Source organism: Camponotus floridanus, unplaced genomic scaffold (genome assembly GCF_003227725.1).
Source record: "Camponotus floridanus strain SB8 unplaced genomic scaffold, Cflo_v7.5 scaffold164, whole genome shotgun sequence".
Taxonomy (NCBI): Eukaryota; Metazoa; Arthropoda; class Insecta; order Hymenoptera; family Formicidae; genus Camponotus; species Camponotus floridanus.
In genome coordinates, this window is record NW_020229286.1 from 155,892 (window position 1) to 183,480 (window position 27,589).

The following is a 27,589-nucleotide window of genomic DNA, read 5'->3' on the forward strand; positions in this document are numbered from 1 at the left end:
TTAATTATTAGGCTGTGCTAGTGCGTTAGCAATTAATAAAATTACAAAAATATCTTAACTTGGCAAGCGTGTTAGTTACTGACATTTTAAAATACGATGCTATTTTATTAGTTGCTAGTATCTGAAATGCTGGCATCTAATGAAAAAGCATGATTTAAAAAATCAAGAGAGCGTGGAGGTCGACGAAGAGATTCGAAATATCGCGCGCGAGGGACCGCGCAGGCGCGCGCCGGTCACGTGACCGCCTTTGTGCCCGGCGCTGCGGGACGCAGTGGCGTAGAGCGACGCGGCCTGGCGGTCATCAGTGGCCAGCAAGCCTTGACTGCGAGCAGACGTGCGCATCGTCGGCGGAGCGCGGCTCGATCTCCCGTCGCGGCTACGCGAAAGACTCTCCTTTTTTTTTCCCCTCCCTCTCTGTCTATCTGTGTGTATGTGTGTGTCTCTCTCTCTCTTTCTCTTTCTCCCTCCCTCTCTGTTTTATCCGTCTCTCGGCTATCTGTCACTCGGTCCCGCGGCGTGTATCGCGCGTGTCGTCAACTCGGCGAGAACGTTCCTCGCGTGTGTACCTGGTGCTCCGTGCTTCTGTGCTTACGAGTTTTTTTGCTCCGCGAGGAGGCGATACCGCGCACGGTGGCGGTGGCGGGGCCGTGCGTGCGTGCGTGCGTGACCCATCGAGAGAGAGAATATCGTTCCGTGCATTGGCACGAACATAGCGGTGGACTCGTCGACGTCGGAGGCGTCGTGGTGATTGTGTCTGCAACTGCGGTCGCGGCTCCACGTTTCCTCGCGTTATCCCCTAGGAACGAGCGCTGCTTCCCATCGCTTCGTCGCCTATCCCTGATCTCGTATCCTCCCCAGGGAGCAGCCCCCGTTAACGCGGTTATGAGGCCCGCCGCCGAGTGCAATTGACGGACGCGCGACGAGACGGAGAGAGTGGTGGGGCGGGCCGTGATTGGAGTATGTACATATAGTGCAACGGTGGATGTGTGTGTACGTGTGTGCGCGTATGCGTACTTACGTACGTACGTACGTGCGTGCGTGCGTGCATGCATGCATGCGTGCGTCAAACATAACCTAAGTGTCGCTAAGCGCGCTAAGTGCCGTTCGCTGTCGCGTTCGTGATATCGGACGTGACGTATCTATCTATCTATCTATCTATATATATACATATACACGTATATTATCGAGGGCACAGTCGGAGGGGCTCGAACGTGGGATTAGAGATCGAACAGGCACGGTGACAATAAGGGTGCCCTTGTCAACGGGGAGATACGTCATCGCTTATCGCACGATAAAGGACGCCGTTTTCCGCGCGCACAGCTGATTCGAGGACGAGCGAACGAGAAGAGAAGAAGCAGCATAGGTAGCGGACGGTCCTCTCCTTGGACGAGGCGAGGGAAGGAAGAAAGAGAGGGAGAGAGAAAGGAGGAAGGAAATTATGCCGATCGCGTGATATCGCTCGATCATCGGTATCGTCGATCGGAACGCGGCTCAAACGATAACGGTGGCTCGCTTCATCGAAGGGACGAGGGGGCCGTGAAGTGGGGGAGGGGGTGGCCGGGCCAGCAAGTGCTTTGATGGCAGTGGTCGGGCCCAGCCGGCACTCGCGGGTGTCCATGAGCGTGTCCATACCGCTGATGCAGGGCGGCGGGGCGGGGGCGACCGGCGCCGGCGGCGGCGGCGCCGGTGCCGCCGCCGCCGGGGCCCATCCGGGCCAGGCGGTCCTCGCCGCCGCCGCCGCCGCCGCGGCCGCGGCCCAGGCGGCGCCCCCCACTTACTACCACCCCGCGGCGCCCGCACCCCCGCCCCCGCCGCCTGCCCAGGATCCCGTCCAGCCGGACCGACCCATCGGTTACGGGGCCTTCGGCGTCGTCTGGTGAGTACTCCCCTCAGCTTTTATTTTTTATATATCTTTTTCATAATTCTATATTTTATAAGAAAATTATACAGGGTGTCCCGGACTTAACGAATCAGCCGTGATTGGTAGATTCCTGAAAGCCTTTCGAAACGAAAATCTTAATACCGAAATGTTGACGAAGATGTAGTTTCGGAGCTATAAAAGATTAAAGATTACCAATCGGGGCGTTACGTACTCTTATGCTCGAGGATATAGCGCATCAAGATATCCGCGTACAGCGCGATAATATCGATATCGATAGAGGGATGAATGTGAAGTAAAAAATAGGATTCTGCAGTGAGCGCGATTGTGTTTTCCATACGATAGTAATTTAGACATTTTTATGAAGTTCCTTTCTTAACATTTTAGTATTGAAATTTTCGTCTCCAAATGATCTCAGAAATCTACCTTTGACGACTGATTCGTTAAGTTTGGGACACCCTGTATATTGACTGGTCGATATTTTATTTTGAAGCGTTTTCACGCTTCTTTATTCGATATCGGTCCTCGGAGAATTTCTATAGAAAGCGCGGGAGAACGTATCATTGTGTTGTAACTTTCACAAAATGCGTGCAACATATTTAGATATCGTTATCGCTCTAAATGAAGCTTATAGCGGGCGCGTAAACGATGCTCCGTTAGAAAGTGGAGCGACGAGACGCCGCGATCGTCCGCAAAGTTGTATTCCGCGAGGTGAGAGCGAACCCCTCTCCCCTCCTTTCTATGAAGGAAACTCGTTTGCCCTTTTCCACGTTCCGCGAGTCTCGGTTTCCGTTTCTTACGGATGAAAGAAACGTACACGCGAAAATACACGACCGTTTCTTAACTTATGTACGTGAAAAACGATCGACGAAAAACGATCGAGCTTGTCGGCTTGTCTCGAAACAATAATAAATCACACTCCGAATCGCGAGGCTGAAACTTGGGAAGGATCTAAGTTGCGTATATAATAGATATTTACAGAATAATAGATTATATATTTGTAAAAACAGGTCAAAAGTGTGATGAAATAAATATATTGCATGCATTATATAAAATTTTATAGATGTGTATATGTATTTTGTATAAATTACAGAGATTTAGCAACATAAATGGAAATATAAAATTATTAATTACTCTACTTTTTGTCGTTGTTACGCTCTTTATTAACTGTGCAATTTTTTAATGTGTGCGAGTTATAATAATCTCAATTTTTCGTTTGAACTTTTGGTAGGAAAGGGGGGCAAATTCGTTCTCTCTTCTTTGCCAAAGAGACTGTATTCTTCGTTGAAAGGGCATGTTAAATGTATAAAACACGAGATGGAAGGAATAATGTATAGATAACGTCGTATATTCCAATATTGGCACTTTATAACGAATGAATTAAATTCGTCGCTCTTTCATCGCTGTGGAAAATGGAGTGATAAAAAAAAGCAGAGCTCTCGATATAACAATATTTGTATAATAAATTTATTATACATATATACATTGTACAGTCCTGTATGTGTAACTTTTATACATATGTATATAACTAGCAATATTTTTATAGGAGATTTTAGCGGATTTTTTTTTCATTTGCCGCGCGGGAGAAAATATCGCGACTTTTCCCGCGTTTTCCGGTCTGCGTTCGCCAAGAAAATCCGATAGCTATAACTTTTCCCTCGCGCTGCCTCGCGGAAATCCCCGGATCTTAAACATTTTTATTATGGCGAGAACGATGGAGTCCTCGTCCTCGTCCAACTCCTGCGGCGAGCAGGATGACGTATTGTCGTGTGAAGTCGTTTGCTTGATTTATCTACCCTTAAGCAACACGCGCCGTTCCATTCAATCTTGCATCCGAACGTACCAAGTATACCTTTAAAAACGCTACAAGCAGTGTTTTATCTTACATTTAATATCTTAATTATTATTAAAATATTTTTAAATTGATACAAAACCCGAAGGAGTATTTTCAGATAAATTTAGAGTCAAGTCTTTCTATTAAAAATTTAATTAATTATTAAAAACATTAATAATATTTAATTATTAATGACGTATCATCAAAAAATCGATCGCGTAATTTTGACATTTAATTTTTTAATATTAAATATTAAAATATTCTTAAATTAAAATAATATTATAAATTCTATCTAATCTAATTATTATAAATAATATATTATGCAATATTCTAAAATATTCTAAATATTGAAATATTATCAATATTAAAATATTCGGTTTATTAATTAATTTACATTCAAATAAAATGAAAATAACAATATCCTCGGATGCATTCGTCAAATAATTTTGAGACATTCAATTTCTTAATATTAATATTCAGTTCCTTAATTAATTTATATTCAAATAAAATAAAATAAAGAGCTAATATTGTCGAGCATTTCAGTACTTTGCTGTTCAGAGGATTAAAAACTAATAAACAGCACTTGTTCCGACATAGTTCATCTGATCGGCGTCATTCGCGCGATATTAAAATCAATCGTCGTAATCGATAGTTCGCAAAAGTTCGCGTTGGACTTTATCGGCGTTCTTAATTAGGGGGCTTATCCCTCCTTAACATCGAGTAAGTTCGCCGACCTGTAAACTGAATGGATCGCCCGGTGCACCGGAATGGACGAGGTTGAAGCACCTCGACCTTATTCTCTTGAGCTGACTTAGGGAAATTCACAAAGAGAGAGAAAGAGAGAGAGAAGAAGAAGGAGGAGATAGCGAACTTTGCTAAAGATGCACTTTTAGCGGTTGCGCGAATCGATGCTTTCATAGCAGCTGTACCAGATATCACTCGTAAAAGGAATTAATTTTCGATTCCCAGTCTTAACAATTTTCCATTGATTTAATTTTACCATATAAATATATATGTACCTAAAAATTAATACTTAAAAATTAATACCTAAAAATTAATACCTAAAATATATCTAAATAATATATCTAAAATATACGCCTAATAGATAGGTAGATATATTTATTTATTTCTTGCCTTTTGGCATTGAACATAAAATATGCATTGCAGACTTTATAATATACAATATTGTTTCTTATTCTAAATAATTTTAATTACTTCTAGATTGTTTTTAATAATTTCTTTGATTTTATTCTCTTTTCTTAACCTTCGAATTTTCTTCATCCAACTAATTTTTTCTTTCTTTGCTCCTAAAATTTGATTCATTTTTTTATTATTTCTCGTATTTTCTGTAATTTGTTGCTAAATGCTTTAATGTTTCCTTCTGATATATGCTACACAGTTTCTTCTTCTGTTCACGCCAAAATTTATTCCGGAATTCTTCGTTTCCACATTTAAATCTCGCTTTAATCTTTTAAAAATCTTTCTGACCTTGTTTTGTTAAATATTCTGGTATTCCTATTTTAATGTTAGGCTTGTTTTTATTCTTTACATCGCTTTCACTTACCTTCTGTAATATTTCGAAACCTTTTTTTTTTAATCTTTTAATTCCTATTCCGGACATTCCATTTCTTCGAAAATACATTTTTCTGTCTATTTCCCATTTGTTTGAGCTTCTCTACTTTTTTCTATTTCCTTAAAAATTCTATCTTATTGTTCGATTTCTCCCTAATTTCTTTAAAACTAACAGCTTTTTTATCTGTCTTCTTAAAAGTTATCTTTTTGTTTTTTTCTTAGCAATATAACTTGGAGTGACCTAGTTTAATCCTAGTTAATCTATTTTATATATCTATTCTGGTGTACCTTTCTAGTCACCATTCCTTTTATCTCCAAATATTTGCTCCGTAACATTAAAATACTACGTACATTCAGATCCTTCTCCGAAAACCTCTTGCAAATTTCCTTTGTCCTATTCCTCATACCTGCTTCATGGCATACACAACTTTTTTTAACCGTTTCTTTAACATGTCTTTCTATTATTTCTTTGCAACATACGATCTAAATACTTGTTAGAGTGACCGACTTCTTCTATTTCTATTTCATTCCACAGCCATTGTTCTCTTTTCTTTCCCCTTCATTTTTTATTATCTTCGATTTTTCTGCAACAATAAGAATTAGTTTTCTTTTCTTTTCTCATAGCATTTTTTCCTCATTATTTCTTTTTCTTGTGTTGCCGACTTTATCCTTTCTTTTAATTCCTTTCACAATTCTCCTAAACCTGTTTTTTTTCAAATCTTCGAGTTTCTAAAATTTAAATATATCTAAAACCTAAATATACCTAAATAATATACCTAAAATGTATATCTAATAAATATATTTTTATTAAAACTATTTTATATGAATTTTATTTAATATGTATTTCAATTATTTATTACTATCGAGGGAAATTTTTTTTGTAAGAAGAATCGTCTTTTGTTAAATTATTCTTTTTAAGAAAATCGCTAAAATCATTTTATCGCTAATTTATTGTGATTTCGTGTGATTTTAATGGAATATAATTTTTGCGTGATTTTGTTCATTTTTCCATCGCTATTTTCTTATTTTTTTCTCGAAGAAGGTAGAAAAGAGATTTACGGAATGAATAATATGTGTGTAACGCAGGATATACAAGAAGATTTAAAAGTTGGAAAAAAGCTTGAATATTAAAAATACACATGATAACGTAATCTAATCGGAGACATGTTCTTAGCCTCCCCGTCCCCTTGTTTCACAATCTTCGGATGCGCACGTGCATGCTATAATAATATACGCATGCACGTGGAGTGCAAGGTCTTAGCATTGATTTCGAACAGCAATATTGCAGTAAATTGCACAAGCTCAGTTCTCGTTCAATGCCAATGCATGTGTCTGTCGTTGACTGAACAACGCTTGATGGAAATATCGATTTTAAATTTGTCGCGATTGAAGCTTTGAATCTTTGAATCATGTTTCAGTTTCTTTGTAGTTTGTCCGAGTTTTATTTCGAAAATGTAAAGAGTCAGGATTCTCTCTTAGAAGAGGATAATAAATATCCCATCTCGTTTAAGATACAGACTTAGAGAATTTTTTTTAGAATTATTTATTAATTTCGAGAAAGACATTTCATAGTTTATCTTCTCTCGAGACACTGCGGCTTAATTGCAAACACAGATTACTCTGCACACGGAATGCCTTGCATTAATTTCAACTTCGACTGCAAAGTTGTGCGCGATAGGACGACTTCCTTGTCTTTTAAAATCCTGCATATTCATGTTAGGGTTAACCCAACAAGTTCTCTCCAATGGTCTCGGCAATTAATATCCATTTGCGCTGGAACGCGTAACGAGTTGGATGCGAGGATGTCTTTTTTTTCGCTTGACGTACTAACATCTGGATGTTGGAATACATAAGGTGTCCCGAGATTTCGCGCTCCTTCGTCGAGGATCTGCGCAGTCGAGAATTTTCGCGAGAGAAGAACGTTTTAAAAGATTAAAAATTCAAATTGGAATAAAATCTAGAGTCTTTACGAAGATTAAGATTTATATAAATTATTCAAGATTTATAAAGTATCAATTAAGACTCAAGGAAGATCAAAATAAAATCTACAAGATTAGAGAGCGATATATTTTTTTTTCGTTTTTGAGATGGGACGTGCTTTGATTCTTGATACGATGAAAAAATATTTTCATTTCTTATGTAATTTAAGCTCCGATTATATAAGTGTGAAATTTTAATTAGGATAAAATAATGAGGATTTTTTTAGTATAATATATAAACATGTAATTTCACTTCTTGAATATTTATTTGAGGATTATTTCGCGCACGCAATGTTTATTCTTTGTTTCATCAGATCTAATATTTGGGCATAGATCCGATACACCTTGTATAGTTAATCTAATGCATTCCTAGAGCGTATGCTCGATGGAGACTGGTACTGCTCGCAGGTGCAAGAAACACGAAACCATCTTCATCGCGTGCCGTGCGATCGCGTTTCTGTAAATTAGAGCCACCAAGAGAGAAAGACAGAGAATGATCTTTTTGCGTTTCGAATTGATTAGCTCGATTGAATTAATCTCTCTAACTTTGTGTTTTTTTTCCCGATAAAAATTCGAAAATCATAGAAAGGAAGATGAGAATAATCGACAAAAATTAATTTCTAAAGCCAAAACAAATTCGATTTAAAAATTTTTTTAAATTTAAAGAAGTCGAAGAATATATTAACCGAATAATCTCGAATTAAGAATAAATTATTAAATTATTATGAGACAATTATTAAATTATTAAATTATTATCAGACAATTGTTAAATTAATATCTAATATTAATAATTCTAATATTATATACATATCTAAATATTATATTGTTGTGTGAAAAATTTACAATATAATAACAGTGCTCAATAAAAATGCAAAAAAATTAATATAGATCATTATATTTCTTCTTCCTACAAAATTACGAAAACTTATGTCTAATAATCGAGAAAAATCTTTTTGTAATTCACAATCTAGCAAACAAAAATCGACGGAAATAATTAATATATATTACAAAGAAATGCGAGCGTATTCCTGTATCATCGATATATCGCGAGCGAGCGTTTCTCTATTCACTGGCTAGTGAATAGAACTTCCATATCACGACACGTGACAGCGAGGAGTACTTTTTCGCGCGTTGCGGAAAAAGGAGAAAAAAAAACATCGAGCAGAAATCGCGGTTCCGAAAGCATCGCGTTACGTTTTTTCGCGAATCGATTGAATCTCGATAGCGAAATACGCTATTCGCGAAGGCGTTTAACTGACGAGTAACGAATTACACGCAGAACACACGCATTATCTACGTAAAACATACATGTAAAAACGTTTCTTCAACTGGACACAAAATTGCCATCTGATGACCATAAGTCGCACGATATCATTCAAATTTATTCCCAATTTTATTTTTATTTTTTATTTTTCAATTTTAATTTTATTTTTTTATTTTTTTCATAATTTTTTTTAAATTGTCATAGTATATTTCTCCTTGCTCCGGGGCAGGCCTCCAAATAAAACTAAATCGATGGAAAGAATTAATATAAAATTAATGTATTAATATTAATTTATGCAATTTATTAATTAATACATGTCTTGAAAAAGAATTAAGAAAATTATATATGTTCCACAAATATTACTCTCATGAATTATTCAACAACATTCATCATTCGATAATCTTACATGAATCATTCAACAATACACTTTCGAAATATCGATTAAATTTGATACACGTGAAAAATAATTTTCAATATACTTTCTCTTTTTTTTCTAACTCATATTTTACATATCATAAATCTCTATCATTTATTCCGGATAAATTGACGTAAATTTCTCCATGGTTAATTACAACGCATATCGAACGATAAAACATGGGGATGGGGTTTTGCGTGAACCCCCCGTTAACTCGTATCGGGGTTAATTTAACCGAGCGACTAGACAGTCCCCGCAGGCGGGCCTCGACCAATGTCGATGGAGCGAATTCGTACCAGCTGCCGTCGAGCAGGTGATGCTGCAGCTGCCTACGAGCACGTCCTCCTCGGATCCCCCATTCGTCCTGGACCGCTCTCGTCCTGGATCGATCGGTCTCTTCTCTCCTGCCGGAAAAAGTAGCGCCGGCAGAAACGCCACGCGATCGATCGCTTGCTTTAATTGCTTCGCCTCTCTTCGAGATGCTCCAATCAAGATATCTCTCTCTCTTTCCCTCTTTCATAAGATTTCTTCTTTCCATTAAAAAGGAAGATAAAATAAAATAAATATTTAAAGTGTAGTAATAATTATGATAAATAAAAAAAAGTTAAATAATTGATAAAGGCAAAAAATTAAATTAAACATATGATAAATGCCGAAAATTAAATTAAATATATTAAATTAATATATTAAATACAGAAAATTAAATTAGATAAATCAAAATGTATGATATATATGGGAAATTATACACATAAACATAATATGTGTAAAAGGCGGAAATTGGGTAATAAAAATTCGTACTGTGATTACTAATATTATATTTAATTAGAATTCAATTCATAATTAATTGCTTGATTAATTTGTAAAATAATTTTACAATGTAAAATAATTTTACGACTTTTTTCAAACTTTTCTGATTCGACTGCGAAATCGCACGTTATCTTTCAGTCTGAAGTTAAGCCACCTACACGAGACGGGAAGTTGTCGGAGTATGTGTTCTTGGTATTTCCGGCGTGACATAGCTTCTTCCCTTCCCCTCTGGCTGCCATCTCCGCGACTTTGGAATCTTTCAATTATCTTTCTGCAGCTCCAGAAAAAATGTTTTTCGCTTTTTCTCTAGACAAATAATCACGAATTTGACGTTTACTAATTTTCCAATACATTGTCGATATTTGTTCGAATAATTAAAAATGTCAGTGAGAAAATGATTATCGATCATCCTTTTAAATGCAAAAATTTTTGTATTTTCGAGATAAAATTGCGTAAAAATTTCGTGAAAACAACAAAAAGAAGGAAAATGTTTTAAATTTATTTTTTATGATTACTCTCTTTATTTTCCTAATATAAAAAAATATTATTATATTCACAGTTAATTTATATAATTGTACATTTTTTATTACAATTTTTATACGTTATAGGAAAAAAAAAGTTAAAAACTATTTTGTAAATTTTTTTTTTGACGCTTATCTTAAAATATAATAAAAACTCTCTTAATTAATCAAAACAATAATTTTGCGAAAATTTTTGTAAAAAAATCTTATTATTAGAAATCACTAGAGGGACAGAATTTAATTTTTAAAGAACTTTAATGAAAGAGATTATTATAGCTAGATCGCCGGCACGATGACAAATGTATAAAAACCGAATCGTAAAAGGAGATAGTTGTCGTTACTGAATAACGTTCAGCGATGGAAATCATATAAAAGCGCGAAAAAGCGTGCGTTCGGTTCTCGTGGGAGCTTCGATGGTCGTTTGATCAGAAAGATTTAATATCGAAATTCGGACGCGCCGCTTTCGCGGTTGTCGTTATAAGCGCGAATCAATCCGGGAAACGCATTGAATTAGCTTGTCGTCGTCGGCGAGCGAAAAAATTCAATTTTACGCTCGCTCCTCGCTCACGGTGTTATAAACGCGAGCGCGTTGCAATATGAATGTTATTTGTGTTGTAATATGAATGTCATACGAGCGACACACACACTGATCCCACGATTGGCAAAAATACATTATGATCCTAGGGATAATTCGCTTGATCGCCCTTCTGGTTTACCTCGAACATTTCGAATATTATACTTTTTCATTAAAATGTATTAAAACTACAGTTAAACAAGAATATCGATACTATAGCAATAATAATTATAGCACAATATTATAAAAAATTATTATCAGTATAAAATAAATGACGACATCTTTTATATCTGTAATTATATTTTTTAAAATTTCCTTTTTTCAATTATTATTTTTATTATAAATTATGGCTTTTTTATTTATTATTTTATTTATTATTTTATTTTATTATTATTTTTTTTTATTTATTCAATTTTTCTTATTTACATATAATATGAATTATTTACGTATAATATGAAACAATCATTTCTTAAAGAAATTAGCTCATTTATAATTCATTGTTTATTTTTTCTGCGAGATTTTGAAAGATCAGAATTTGAAATTCATCTTCCGAATCAACCCTCATGGCAACGAGAAAATCTTTAATGTTTTGTCCTTTATTCCTATTTTTTTTACCTTTTACCTCGTAAATCGAAAAGTAAAAGTGGTCGTCGAAATAGTATTGTTACTGTAAAACGGCTGTTTTGTCGCGTTAGATTGCTCACGGTTAACAAACACAAAAAAGAAAAAAAGAAAAAAAAGAAAAGAGAAAACAGAAAGCATGATCCGAAAACAAAAAATCGGTGTGCCATGATCCGAAAACAAAATACCGATGCACCAGTTGTAGCGCAATGCACTTGTCCATAAATTCGGTAACGCATCGATTCAATTTTAACCTTTGTACATTGTTAGCAATACCTGTTGACAATCCTAATTACTAACGGAAAGATAATATGATTCTACCTGAAACTTGGTTAGCGAGAAGCGTTTTGGCAATACTGATATTTTAAGAGAATTTAAAGAGAATATTCTCTCAAAAATTTATTTCAAAAAATATTTTATATTTTATATTCTAATATATATTGAAAATTCTTACAAAGCTAACGATATTTATTTTAGAAAATCTCTATAAATTATATTTGAAGAATCATGTGTTATGTACATTATGTATATTGTAATTAAATATGAACTAAATTTTGTTACCAATTTTGTTACAAAAATTGTTACGAAAAATTTTGTTACTATTTTTGTTACAAAATTTGTTTTAAAAAATAACCATTTTGTTATCAATTTTGTTATAAAGAAACCTTGTTAGCAATTTTGTTACAAAAATGTATATAAAATACGATATTCATTTCACTCAAACTCGTTTATGCATACGTGTCTAGAGTGTTTATTACATATCCCTTATTCGCACAATTTTTATATTAATTTCCGTGATATACATTATTAATATTTTCTCGTATAAAGTTATCGCGGGTCGAGAACTTGCAAAAATTGCGGCGAAGGCAGACACGGCCACAAATCGTCCGTTACTCGCATAACCGAGCGCGTTCCGCGGAGACTGTAAAATGTTCGCGGTCTCTCTCTCCGCTCCTCTGCCCCCCCGTCATCCCCGTCGTCGCCTTAATGTCCCTCTCGTCGCATCCGACGTCGCGCGTCGTTCAATTGACTCTTACCTGGCGACCTACCTGGCTGCCGCGTCGGCGGTAACCTTGACGCGGGCGAGCAGGGGCCGACCAGTTCTCCGCGATAAATGCTCGCTCGCACTCGCACGTTCCATAATCGCGCCGTAAAAGGTACAAAGCAATAGTGTCAAGTCTGCGCGCGTCACGCGTTGCACTCGGTGCAGGTGCAACGCGATCGCGATGCGCTCGTGCTCGGGCCCGCATCGCACCGGTGCAGATGCAAATGCGAAACCACGAAGGCTCACCTATGCACCTGTGCGTTTATTGTTACATTGTATCATTACGCTGCACGTCTCTGGCTCTCGTGGAATTTTTTTTAAATTTATTCGACCGGATGGCGAAAGAAAGTACTACAGGGTGTCATTTTTTTCGAATGTATGTAGAAAGCAGAGAAAGTAAAATAAAATATTTTTCAACAGAGACATTTAGCAGTTATTGACTTATATATGAATGAAGACAATCAGAGATATTTTTATTATTTAATAAATGGTTTTAAAAAATAAAAGAATATCGATAATTTCTTAATGACATTTTTCGGAAAAGATATTTTCAATAGCTTGCATACGTTAGAGGATTAAAACACAGACTTCAAATTTTTTTTATGATGAATGGCATATGAAAAAATTACTTGAAGTTTTTTACAGTTTTCGAAAGAGAGATTTGGTTCGAAAATATACTATCATTAAGATTTTACGACATTATCGACTTATCAAATGATAAAGATATCTCCGATTGTAAATAAAATTGCTCCATATCTTCTATTAGAAGATATTTTACTGTTTGTCTCTCTGCTCTAGATTCGTTTAAAAAGAACAGCTGATTAATTTTAAATTCTCTGAATAAGATTTTTTCAGAATTCTAAAGTTCTCTGAATTTTGCGTTTAAAAATAACAGCTGATTAATTTCAAATTCCTCGGATAATCCTTTCAAAATCCTAAAGTTCTCTAAATTTTGCGTTTAAAAAGAACAGCTGATTAATTTCAAATTCCTTGGGTAAGTTTTTTCAGAATCCTAAAGTTCTCTAAAGTTTGCGTTTAAAAAGAACAGCTGATTAATTTCAAATTCCTTGGATAAGATTTTTTTCAGAATCCTATTCTCTAAATTTTGCGTTAAAAATGACAGTTGGTTAACTTCAGCAAATTCCCCGGATAATCCTTTCAGAATCCTAAAGTTCTCTAAATTTTGCATTCAAAAATAACAGCTGATTCATTTTAAATTCCTCGGATAATCCTTTCAAAATCCTAAAGTTTTCTAAATTTTGCGTTTAAAAAGAACAGCTGATTAATTTCAAATTCCCTGGATAAGATTTTTTTCAGAATCCTAAAGTTCTCTAAAGTTTGCGTTTAAATAGAACAGCTGATTAATTTCAAATTCCTTGGATAAAATTTTTTCAGAATCCTATTCTCTAAATTTTGCGTTAAAAATGACAGCTGGTTAACTTCAGCAAATTCCCCGGATAATCCTTTCAAAATTCTAAAGTTCTCTAAATTTTGCGTTTAAAAGTAACAGCCGATTAATTTCAAATCCCTCGGATAATCCTTTCAGAATCCTAAGTTTTCCTAAGAATTCCTAAATTTTGCATTACAAAGCGGGATACTTTTTCGAGCATTGGTATTAAGGTTGAGATTAGCGCAATTGAAATGTTCTTATCTCGAAGCGAGGTGTTACAGCAGCGCGTTCCTTCTTGCGGCGTAGAAGGCTAAATATCCGAGAACGGGGTTGAAGGGGCGAAGCCGCGGTGACGATGACGGCAAACCTCGGCTTGGATGGGCGAGCTCTAATAAAGCCGAAAAGCGAGGCTCTCTCGCAGCTTCTCTTTCTCTCGTCGCTGCGAACGCACGATTGTGCAGGTTATTTGCGGACGGCGGGAGCACAACAGAGCCGAGAGGCCACAACGTCGTTTCGCGCACATTGTGTGCCGCCCCAACAGTTATACAGGGTGCGCTTGTAATTCGGGAGCGCCGTCAAATCGGCGATTATTTTTATTCGTAATTCTCTTTGACGTTACATTGATGTTACTTTGATGTTGCATTGAAATAATAAGTAAATATAATGAATAATAAATTGACTAAATAAAAAAATTAATAAATATATTTGAGATAATAAAAAATAAAATTCTATTTCAATAATTGTGGGAAATAAATAAATCACTTGGAACGGGAAACTCGAGAAATTAATTCCAAAAGGTGCAACACATTTTTTCTATTAATTCGCGATTTCGCGAAGGAACAAAAATCGCTTTCTAAGATTCCGGAAGATGTCGAGAAATGTTCTTTTTAGAAGATAATTTTTCAGAACGAAATTATTTATGAATGCCAAGTTGAATTCGAGTTCGATTTTTATCGCTCGAGAATGTTTAAGGTCTAATTAATTGAAGTTTCTCATACGCGATGTAGGCTAATGACGATATCTCGATATAGAATCGGTTTCACGGATCCCACCGTGTATATGAAGTGTATACATGGAGGGAAAAAGCGAGCCACGTCGGGAAGCAACACCGTGACGGCCACTGGCCTTCTTCGCCGTTCTTTATCCCTCCACTCTTGGCTTCTTGATCTTTTTCTTTGTCCTCTCTTGACGATACGGACGCTCCAATTTCTACGATTCATTCTTCAATCAAACAGTATTTCTCAATTTGCCGAATCCGTATATAACTTGCAGAGCTATATATTTCTCTTCTCATCCATTTTATACAATCACTTTTTCCCCTCATAAAAAATACACATTAATAATTTTCTAATTTAAGTCATTAATTTGCACATTTTTTATCTCTTATGTATCTTATTTTAATATGATTGTAACTGTACATACATAATTTTGCCGAATTTATTAAATTAAAAAAAATCCTTTATTTTTAATTACTTTTTATTTTCCATCAACGATATGTATCTGTGCTATAGGATTGAAAAAATAAATTAATAAAGAAAGTAGTGTGTAATTCGTTTTCTACGATTTCCATTACGTCTCTCTTCTTTACGGTATAATTTTCATTTCATTTTTCTAGGCTTTCGCGAAATATACTATTAAATATTTCGCGAGACGCGGAGCATTTGCGTTTTCGCGCTCGCGTCGAGTCCGGACGAATAGGAAAGAAGGTCGGTTGCGAGTGCTTTCTCTTTCTATCTCTCTTCCCTTCTCGCGCGACTGCATCTCTCTGCCACTCTCCTCCCTCTATCTCGCGACCGGTCTCTAGTATAACCTCGAAACCGTGAGAAACGACGGCGAGAGTAGTTTCGCAGTCCCTCACTCTCGATCAGGATCGCGGAAAGAAACTGCACTTGCGGATTTATACTCGAATATTTCGACATCTCGTCGCCTTATCGCGTGCACTCTCTCGAAAAACGTGTCAATTTATATTATATTTTTATATTATATTTATATTATATTTATATTTATATTCATTTTATATTTATTTTATATTATTGTATGCGCGTCGACGATCTGCACCGTATAATTTATGACACTCTGTATATGACAATTAATATCATATATACAATTAAATTCATAATAATTTTGAATCTCGGTTAACCAAGCAAAAATTGCATTTCTGGTGTATTTGCATACATTCAACCATCTGCATCGTATAATTTACGACACCCGGTATACAATTATTAATATCGTTTATTATACAGTTTTGATATGTTTGTATAAATATTTAATCGTTCGCATGGAACAATTTTTATTTCTTTTTTATTTAATACTTTTTATTTTTTATTTATTATTATTTATTTTTTATTTATTATTATTTATTTTTTATTTATTATTATTTATTTTTCGAACAGATATTGTATCGTTGATGTGGAAGAAAAGAAGACGATAAAAAAAAAAGGTACCATGGGACTCGCGTATCCTTCGGATCGAAACATCACGGTCGACGTCGACGTCGACGTCGACGTCGATGTCGGCGGCGGCGGTGGCGGCTCGTTACCCTCGCCGTCGACGACGCCGCCCCCGGCGTTGCGACGCTCATCGATTCCAGGGGCGCCGCCCCTTCCAGCACAGCCGTGCCATCCAGTGACGTCACTGGTGCGCCCCGGCGCCCCATCGCTGCTGCGGTCGCCGACATCCCTCTCCCCTCCCTTCCTCCCCTCTCCCCCCGCCGGAATCGTACATCGGAATCGCGAATCCGGATTGTTGCTGTAACGGAGATGGGGAAAAAGAAACCAAGTCGCAAGATAAATAGTTACGCAGTCACAATTAAATATCGAATTACATCGGGAAAGAAGCTGCCTGATAGCTTGACTTAATTATTAATTGCAATTATACATATCGTTGCAAAATAATAATTCTTCTGCTTTTATGGATTTTACAATCAAAATTACCGCAGTGTATGGCGGTGAAATGTGTTTAATGTAAACTGTATTGCTGGGGACGTGCATGTTTATTATACTTCTTCCTGTTACTGATAGTTCCGTGTTTCCAGATATAATTAATTAGTAGAAAATTAAACAGCATTAATATGGGAGAGAAACCGCGATGGTTTATATATTTTCAATCTTTCATAAATATACATAAACCAATAGTAAATGAGCTATGATAATATTATTATTTACAATGATGCATTATTTATATAACATTATAATAATTCATGAAGAAAGTACTAATCAAATAATAACAAGTTTATTAGTTAATTTATTAGTTAATTTAGAGCTGATTTATATTTAGGGCCAAGAATTACAGGATTGCTAAAAATAACGGACTCGATTTTCACCGAAGAAAAGTACATTTAAAAAAATTCAAATCAAATTTATAAAAAGGTATTAATTGAATAATGATCGAGTTTATTATAACTTGTGCCTTATATTTAGAGCCGAATATTACAGATCGCTAAAAACGACGGACTCAATTTTCACCGAGGCAAAATACACTTTAGAGAATTATTAAAGAGAGTCTGCCCCATATACATGAAATCCGTTTAATCTACATTTACTTCGAATTGAATTGTGATACGAGGGAGATGAAATAAGTGATATCCGCAGACTGGAGGGGGTATCCGACGCATCTAAGCACCCGAAACAAAGCAGAGGCCCATCGTATCTAATCTCCTTGATATGCTTCAAGCACGTCAGGCCCAGGCCTTGAAACGTATCTATCCATCTCTCCGTCTGTCTGCGTCTCCCTTCCTTTTCCTCCCTCTCCCTCTCCTCCTCTTGCTGGACCGCAGTCTGATCTGCGACGGCTCGATAATCGCGGGCGCATAATGCATCTAATTGCTAATCAAAGGTCCCGCCGACGCTGTATATGCATATATTATGTATGTATGCGTCATATATACGTACATACCGCGGTCCCGTAGACACAGATCTAATATCAACTGTATACCCGCTGTATACCCCTATGTACAGGGTGTTTCCGATGCGGCTGTCTGGAGGACGTCTTTGAAGCGGTATGGTAACTGCTCGGTTGGTTGGATAAACTGGGCTTTGAGATGCCCCCCTCCCCATACGTACGCCATCAATCAAGGCGCGCGAATTAACATTGTAATTTCACGAGCGAGCGCTCCCCCGAACGTATCACCCCCCGCTGATCGCTTTCGACTACTCCGTGAACGGTCCTTCAAACGGTCCTTCCTGTTGGGCGAGGGTTGACGACGGTTTTGTATGCATTTTTTGTAAAAATTCGAAGCAGCAAGAAACCCTTTGCGTGAAATAAAAATCTAATTAAACCCACCCATACAGCACAGAATATTGCAGCAATATTACTAATATTGCTGTAACATTGCAGCAACATTGCAATGTTACATATTGCTGCAATGTTCTGTGCTGTATAGGAAAAGAGATAAAAACTGAGAAAAATCTCGTTATTATATTCAACCGATAAATCTAAATCAAGAATGGAAGACGATGCAATAAACTTAGTTTATTGTTCGCATACTCGTAGTAGAGTACTTATTTGGCTATTAGTTATTCGAACTGGCCCTGCCACCTTTTCTTGCCTTTATCGCTACCCCCTTTTTTCCTGGTCATCGCTATACTAATTCGCCGTTTACACGCACAGCTATTAATTTTACTCGCGCACAACCAGCGGCTGGCGTTTAATATCGTCCCGAACTTAAGCCACGGCTTCATTAACTCGGAAACACTGCGCATTTTTTATTCGACCGTAAATGGGAGCACTGGATGAAAAGATTATTCCTGTTATTTGCATTTTGAGAAGAAATTTATTTAACGTCTCTTTATCGCGTTGCTGGCCCACTTTAACATATATTTCACGATGACGCAATAATATAATCGCGATTTACGTTTCTAAACAATAGGAAAAAAAAAAGTGCAATTAGATTTAAAAAGGAGGATATTTTTGAATCTTAAAATACGAAATTCAAAAGTGCAGTTCACGAAGGAGTGTTGCAATATTATTTTTAATTTATTGTGTGATAATTTCTTTTTTTTTTTTTTTATTTAAACGGAAAGCTAAAAGAGCAAACTTTGACCGAGCGACTTTCATTCATTTACTCGTACTTATTTCTCAAGTTGAAATGTATATCAAGGGATTGACGATGAGTGATGAAGGGAGAAACCGACAGACAGGAGAGCGAGCTACCTTTTCCATCCGAGCTTCCCCTTTTCCTAAGCGTCTAAAGTCGGAATCAATTTCTTCGATGCCACCTGCGCCACCGTCGCTTGGAATTATATATTTCGTTAGGGTGACACGAGAAGAGTTGAGGAAACGCAAGGGTGATATTCGAGATGCTTCCGACTGATCCTGAAAAATTACGCAAAGCGCATAAAACGCGTGATCTGAAAATTGAAGTCTTTTTTTGAGCGGACGTAGAAATATTCCCAAAAATTCCGGATATATTTTTTTATCTTTTATGGGAATTTCTCAATTAATAGTGTACAATTTTAAAAATATATTATAGGAAAATATGCGCTATATAATCTAGTTTCATAAATAAATTTTATATTTATTTCAATCTAAATTAATCAACTTGTATATAATCTATTTTCAGTCTAAATTAATCAACTTGTATCGATCTCATTTAAATAAACATGACACGTGGAGATATGTACTTGTTTAGCTTCCATTATGTCTATACGACGCAAAAATACGGCGCGCGCGAGGTAATCGATCCGTACTTTTTGGCTACCCGGTGTGCGACGCGTGCATAATAACAACGCGGCGCATAGGGGTCCGGATGCGTAATGCGTGTATAAATCAGGGCGATATCAGAACGTCGGCTTGTTTCACATGCTGTGCACCAACCGAGATGCATTGCACCCGCGACGGAAGGAGGGATATGCTGCGCTTGCATCCCGGGACGGGGGGAGGGGCGGCTATTTACGGTCGTCGAGATGAGGAAACCGTGGTTCCTCCCGATCGGCATAATCCTCCGACCGGTGTTGACCGGTGTCGGATCTTTAATGGAGACGCACGTTCGGTTCGGTTAGAGTTCGTTCGGTATTGTTTCGGTGCCATTGTGTTCATGCCATCGGAGAAAATGACGGATGATGACGGATGCCGACCCACGTACATCCAGTGCAAACACTGATGATAACGATTCTTATCTCACGTTTCTTCCTCTCTCGTTCTCCGAGAGAGAAGAGTCCTCGATGTTGAATCAGGGATTTTAAGAATCTCTGAGAAGTAGCGTCTTTAATTTATTAGTATTAAGACTCCCTGGCGCCAGAATGACACTTGTATTATTTCTACAAAAGTGAAATTTTAATGAATGATGTGATTATAGTTTGAATGGACCAAAACCGAAGAGAAAGATAAATACAATTTTAATCTGACAGGCAATTTTACTTATTTATTATATAATTCTGGATCAGCTCAAAATCAATTTTCCTATAATAAGGATATCAAGAGATGTTACACAATTTTTATATACATACATACACTGTCGATCAAAAATATTGCATAAATTGTAGAAATAACAACATCGTTTAATGAATAAAAATATAAATATTATCAAGTTATATTTTATTGTTATTATTTTATGGATTAATGATTTTATGGAATTTAAACAAAACGAGTAGGGAGAGAAAAATAAAAAACTTGATGATTTATTTGCGTTGTCCATATTTTTTGGGGATGATGCAATACTTCTGACTGGTACTGAATATATATAGTGTTTTTTAAAAAGTGTAAGGATATATATAGTGTTTTTTAAAAAAATAAAAAATTTGATGATTTATTTGCGTTGTCCATATTTTTTGGGAATGATACAATACTTCTGACTGGCACTGGATATATATAGTGTTTTTTAAAAAATTTTAGAATATTCTTTGTCGAAAATTAAGGGGGATTTTTCATATAAACATATACTTCTACATCCCTCTCTGTGGAGTTACACTCCTCCAAAAATGGGGATAAAAATTAGGTTTTTATTTTTTGGTTCTTAAGTTTTTATTTTATAATTTTGTTTTTGTTTCAATTTTCCCAACATTTATTCTAATTTTATTTTAAAATTTAACTTCTCGTAATTCGAAACCTATGCTATTTAGCATCGTGTCATGCACGATAACGTATTTTATTTTATTTTTTTTTTAACTACTGATTTTATGAAAAAAATAAAAGAAAAAAGTTTCTAAATAAATCAAACTTTTTAATGCATATTTTTAGATGATCATATTCCGGCCCATAAAAAAGTTCTAATAAAAAATTGAATGGGGGTTGCTAATTTCTCTTTATAACAATACGTGAGGTTGAAAAAAAATATTAATAAATAATCTTTTTACTAAATATCTAATTTTTACTCCATTTTTGGAGGAGTGTAACTCTACAGGGAGGGATGTAGGAATATATGTTTATGAAAAATCCCCTTTAATTTTCGACAAAGAATCTCTCCTAAAATTTGCATTTATTAAGAAACACTGTATATATGATTTAGAAATTATAAAAATAATGTTATAGAGCAATTTCTCGAGAAATGAGAGAGGGAAAGAGGAGAGAAGTGAAACGCAGCGTTCACCAAGGATAAACTACGGCTCAAACGGGCGAATCAAACGAAATTTATCGCCGTTGTCATTCGGCGTTGTTTCGTCTATCTCTACCTCGCATTGTCAATATTAATCAGGCTTATTGTTTCGTTTCGCGGCAAATTGTATCGCGGCGCGCAGAAACCCGACAACCGTAAACTCCGCGATCAAGCTCGCCCTTCAACCTCCCCCCCCCCCCCCGCGAGAATCGCACCACCACGTAATTCAACCAACCATCCTCCCACCTCCCCTTCCTCTCCTCCTCTTCTCTCACGCACGACCGATGGTCGCGGCTGTTTTGTGCGTGCACCCGGTATATTACGCTCTCATCCTTAATACACTTACGTGCGCACAAAGAGTTCCTCGCTCTTTGTGCCCTCCTTTCCCCCTGCGATTTTCACGGGGGTAATATTCTCTGGTCTGAAAGCGACCCCTCTCTCATATCCCTCGAAAAGTATGGCGCGGGGAGAAGGGGGAGAGGGGGACAGAGAGGGGTCTTTCGATTCTCGTCGATACAGATGGCCGCAAAACGAAGTTTCGATTCGACGTTCGGGATCAAAGGGAATTATTGCGTGCGGAGATGCATACATTTGGTGCAACGTTAACGATACAAAATGCCTGACATGTTTGTTTAATTTTTAAACGCGTCGTGCACATCAATTGACAACAAAATAATTAAATTTATCAGACAAGAGGGAGAATGTACATAAAAATGTAAAGCAATTTAATTCAATTTAATTCACACGCGTTTCGAGAAAATTATATTTATAATATATATATTTCTAAATAAAATTATTCATTTTTATTTAGTATAATTAAGTTGTTTAAATAATTACCGAATAAATGTAAATTTCGTCAATATAAGTAATTTTAATAAATTAAACCTAACGTTTATATAGGATTAAATATTTTTAAATAATTTTTAATATTGCGAAAAAAAAGAAAGAGAGAGAAATCGAATTCGAAAGATTGCTAAGACCGTAAGAAATTGTATTATGATTTATGCTTTTGAAAATTAGAATTTTCGATCTTCTCGAAGCATTATTTACGCATTTTGCGCAGCTCCTGGAAAAAATTATCCCGTCGTGATGAACGGCCGTGGCCGTAACTTCACGTTAGCGATTTTACGAGGAAAATACCGCCCGCCGCGATCATATATTTATTAATGCGAAATTATAATGCAGGATACACGAGCGTTATATCTTATCCGAAAGAACCGCGAAAGTCCAATACCAAACGTTACTACTATGTCGTATACTGAAAAAAATGTTAACTAAATATGTTTAGTCGATTGTCATTCTTTTAGTTGGAATATTTAAGCATTTAACTTAATATGATGTATTTTAACTTAAATATTTAAATACTTCAATTAAAGGAATATGATAACTAATTTGACATAACACATTTAGTCAAGTTAATGACTTTTTTCTCTCGGGAACGGATCAACTAGAGTGCAAAGCACATAGAAAAACTGGAAATAAAATAGAGAAAACTTAATCTTTATCAAGGAACTTTGCGCTCTTGCTCGGCTTTCTCAGGTCTCCTCTCGATAAGAGGAAGATGGGGGCGGAACATTTCAGGGTCGCAGGTAGCACAGGTAGCAACCTGGTCTTTTTCTTGAGGGTGGGTTCAAATGATCGTCCTATGACGAGAACAGCTGCTGAAACCTGACGATCGCCAGCTGCGATGCTCGAGAACCTCCGCTGCTGAAAAGATCCTGCTCCTCGAATTTAACGAGGACGTTGACCCCGAAACTTTAGCACGCGTGAAATTTTTACGTTTCGATACTACATGAAAAATGACGAATTATATTACTACTACAAGTTATATAAGTAACGTATAATTAATATATTTTCATGCCTGATTTATGTGTAACGTGAATTATAATTATTAATATTTATATAGTTAACAAAATTAACGAAATTCTGGGATAATATTTGCTATATTTTTATATGGCTAATATTTATGTAACTAATATTTTCAGCTATATTTATGTAATTATTATTTATTTTATTTATTTACTTACATTTGTTTTATTTATTTATTTATTTATTTATTTACATTTGTTTTATTTACTTATTTATATTTTAATATATTTATTTCCATGATTAGATATAATCATGTGTGGCATAACTTTTTGATTTTTGCGAACGAAAAATATTTCACAAGCGATATGTTATTCGGATTTTCTAGCTTGTCGCAAATACTCGTGAATACTCGAATTCCTTCCGCGCTCGGGCGCATAGTTTAGAGAGAAAGATTCTACTCTTTGTTAAATCATACAGATAGTTTGCTCGTCGCACGACAAACGAAAGTTATGCAAAATCGATGACAGTTAAGCGCGGAATCGCGTTTTCAGTCTTTCATTTCAAACATATAGCACTGCATGCCATTAAAATCGCATTAATCTTCTCATTCGCGTATGTACTCGAGTGTAAATAGATGGCAGACACATTTTTGAAAAATTCGTTTGCAAAGTCGCGAGTTTCATAGGGAAGTAACGTCTTTTACGGGAAGGAAAGGTAAAATTTATCCACGGTGGCACAGAAAGGGAGAGGGGGGGGGAGGAGAGGTAGCTTTTCGCGGTTTTGCATATTCAACGACTCGCGAGAACGTTATGGCAGCGGGGGGGAGGACGAAGGGGGGCTTTTTCGCAATCTCCCTCGTAAATGCTGATACGAGCCGTTCGTGAAACTCGCGGATTACTGATAAAATGCGCCTGCCGCGCATGTAAGGCTCTCTTCCGACGATGATGTTGAAAGTTTCGGGATTTCTCTGCCGTTTTTATTATTGCGTTACGGTCGCCGCAAGACCTCGAGGACATAAAGATCCCACGATAGAAAGAAACCGCTGGCGGGATCCCCACGAGCGATTCTCGGCGATGCATTCTGTCGCGATTGTCGGCGGGTTTTAAAAAGAAAAAGCGGGTTTCTTTCTGTTCCTTCGGTTGGGAGGAAATTTTCGAAATCGTTTGTGCGGAAGAAACCAAGCTAAACCTATTCATTTTTCGACACTTTCCCCTCTTGTATATTAACATCAAAATAATCCTACGGAATTAAATGTCCAATTATATAATTAACTAATTAATTAAATAATTAATTAATAATTGTACTCTTGTTTTTCTCGTAATAAATATTCTCGGGCGAAATTAATATTCGAGCGTGACTTATTGTAATCAATTTCTGACGGCAAATAAGTTGAGAGAATTAGAGTTCCCGACAAACCCTGAGAGACGTTTCGCGATATCCGCTTATTTATCCCGCGAGATAAGTGTTACGACGAGAAGGGGGGTTCCCCCTCGTGTCGCTTCGTCGCGAAGGGGCGACCATAAAAGCTCTGGGCAAACGATGACCTGGACCGTGGGCTGAATGAGCCAAAGCACTCCGATTGGCCGCTATTTCGAAACGACCCTCCCGGCGTCGTCGTGTGCATCTCACTACAGGTCGTTCCAGAGAGAAGAGTTCCAAAGAAACCAACTACATTCTAAGTCTTATTGCTCGAGATATCTTCCTTTCTAGCGCAATGCATCCAGGACACCCTGTATCGCTGCGCTGAAAGAAATTATCGTGTTCTAAGAAAGGTCTTCTCTCTCGCGTTAAAAATGTGCAAAGGAGCGAATTAATGGTCTTAAAAATAAATAAGAACCTTAAATAGATTCGCGTATGCGGTTTTCAAATTGACGAGTATCGATCTCATTTGTGGAGGAATTAAAATATTGAAAAATTGTGACATATGAAATGAAAAAGGGAATTATCAGAATTCACACAAATATTATAAGAGAGATAAATTCGACGGCGAATTAATACATGAAAAATATAAATAAAAGATGAATGTATTTTTACGATTGCGACTTTATGATTAACGAAGGTTCGACACGGTATTACTTAAGACGAGAGATGGTTTTTCGCTGTACATGTTGCACGCTGCACGCGCTGCAGATGCATCAAAGGTGTCAGAAGTGACCACACCGGTTACTTACATAAGACCTTCTTACGGTTGTATAGTGGCAGAAATAATTAGCGCGCGACTAATATAAACTCTCTTTATCTACATACGAGATAACTTTTGCAAATCAATCGCGATCAATCGCAAGAATAAAACAACGATAACGATTTTTTTATTCAAGTTTTGTTTAGAATTTATACGATAGAAGATTCGCGCAAACAGTAATTAATCAATTTTCAATCTAATCTCGTATCATTTTACTAGTTTATAATCTCGTTTTTTAACTTTATGTAATTTTATAATTTTAATTATATAATTTTATAATTATATTTTATTTTATAAAATTATTATTGCATTATATTTTATAATTAAATTTTAATTATATTTTATAATTATATAATTTTATAATTATAGTCATATATTATGAAAAAAAATTTTTTTTTTAATTTATTTATTCTATAAAATCTCAATTTAAAGACATGCATATATAAAATGTGCCATGTGAATACGTGATTTTAATTCGATTGCGTGCCGGCAGTGTTTCAAAAATGAATATTGGAGGCTGAAACGTTGGAATTTAACGGGTGATAATATAATTAACACGGCGATATAATTTTCGGCTGCATTAATTAGTATATATCGTATTAATTATTCAAAACTAATCGGGACAACTGGCTCAAAGCTAGCAATTAATGTTTTCGCTGTGGCTGGCAACAAGAGACTGCCGGTTCAGACAATACCATCCCGTTTGGACAATGCTTCGGGGGTGAACCACGAGGAGCAGGAGGGTTTACGCGAGCCGGGGGGGAGGGAAGCGGGGGTGAGTTTGCACGTTTAGTATACGTAGACGATAAACAAGGTTGTACAAACGTGTCAGGCAGCTCGACAAACCATAACGGATGATTTATGAGTGAAGTTTCGTGAAAGGAACTCGCGGCGCGCGTTACGTCAAGATTTTCGATCTGACGTGTCAGAAGGTATTCTTTCTAAGCCTCCTTTGCCCCGAGAGAGAACGTCGCATTGCATTTACGTCTCATCTGCGAATTGGCGGTTAAAGCGTTAGAGCTGGAATTTTTTTTTCGCGACGATTAATCTTCCTCAGCTTCAGCGAACGTGAAAGGAAAATTGAAATTTTGCGGTGAGAGGAGAAATCGAAAACGCGATCGGCCCATTAATCTCGATCCGAGTAAATATCCTTTAAACTACCTCCCAATATCTCGCAAATTATCTCAACAAAATTATCGGGAAAATGCGAAATAATTAATAACTGCTAAACAACAGATTGCGCATATATTGCCTTCGACTCGAAATTATTATTCTCAATCCGCGATACAAGAATATATATTTATTAATTCCAAAAGATAATTAAAATTTCACATTTTCCACTTTAGAAACTTTTATTAATTTTCAACCATTCAATAAAATCTGACGGAGCTTTTCGCGCCGATTTTCAATTATTATTTAGACTCATAGTGCAAAAACATTTACTATATTGAGAAAAATTGTTTGATTGTACCAACAAGACATTGTACCAAAAATCGTTTGATTGTACCAATAAGACAAGTATGATTGAAGGCATTTTGGTTAAATCAAAGAAGAATTTCTAGTTATCATGATAAAATTCGATTTTTTATAACTAGTTTAATAGATTTTACTATAAGGATTTGGTTAGTATTTTCTGGTTGGATTTATAAAATTTCTTGTTACATTAATTTCTTTGCTTGCTTAAGCGGCGAGCCACTCTTAATTTAACTCGTATTCAATATTTGCCATAAAATGTATATAAAGAACTAATATTAACGTTAAATCCAAAGTATATTTTTTTTCTCTTACGAGCAGTAGTGCCAGAAAAAGGATGCTAGCTCTCTGATTGTGTGTATTTGAGCTGCATCCTCTTCTTGCATCACTGTTTATCAGTTTAATTTCTAACAAACTGAATTTAAATTATTCAATAATCTGGATTGAATTTATCCAATAATCTTGTTAGAATTCAGAATATTAAACAGACTTTTGAGATTAGATGGAAAAATTTTAGACGATTTGGTGCTGACGAGTTTAGTATTATTAACCAGAAAATTTGGTAAATTTAACAGGAAGAAATTAATCAGATTCATCTGATAATTCCTACAAAAATTCTGGTTCGTCCATTTTCCAACAGACATACTGGTTGAATCTACCAGAATTCTAATTAATGCAACCAGGTTTTTTTCT

The 27,589-nt window shown here is 36.1% G+C and overlaps 1 protein-coding gene across 1 annotated transcript in view; it reads left to right on the forward strand.

The window, feature by feature from the left end:
• Positions 1–315: 315 nt before the first annotated feature.
• The window catches only part of LOC105248529 (serine/threonine-protein kinase NLK), a 94,484-nt gene continuing 67,210 nt past the window's right edge, over positions 316–27,589 (forward strand). Inside the window, exon 1 of the mRNA XM_025407151.1 lies at positions 316–1,876. Coding sequence (XP_025262936.1) covers positions 1,578–1,876 — 299 coding nt within the window. The 5' untranslated portion in view covers positions 316–1,577. The remainder of the gene's footprint in view (positions 1,877–27,589) is intronic.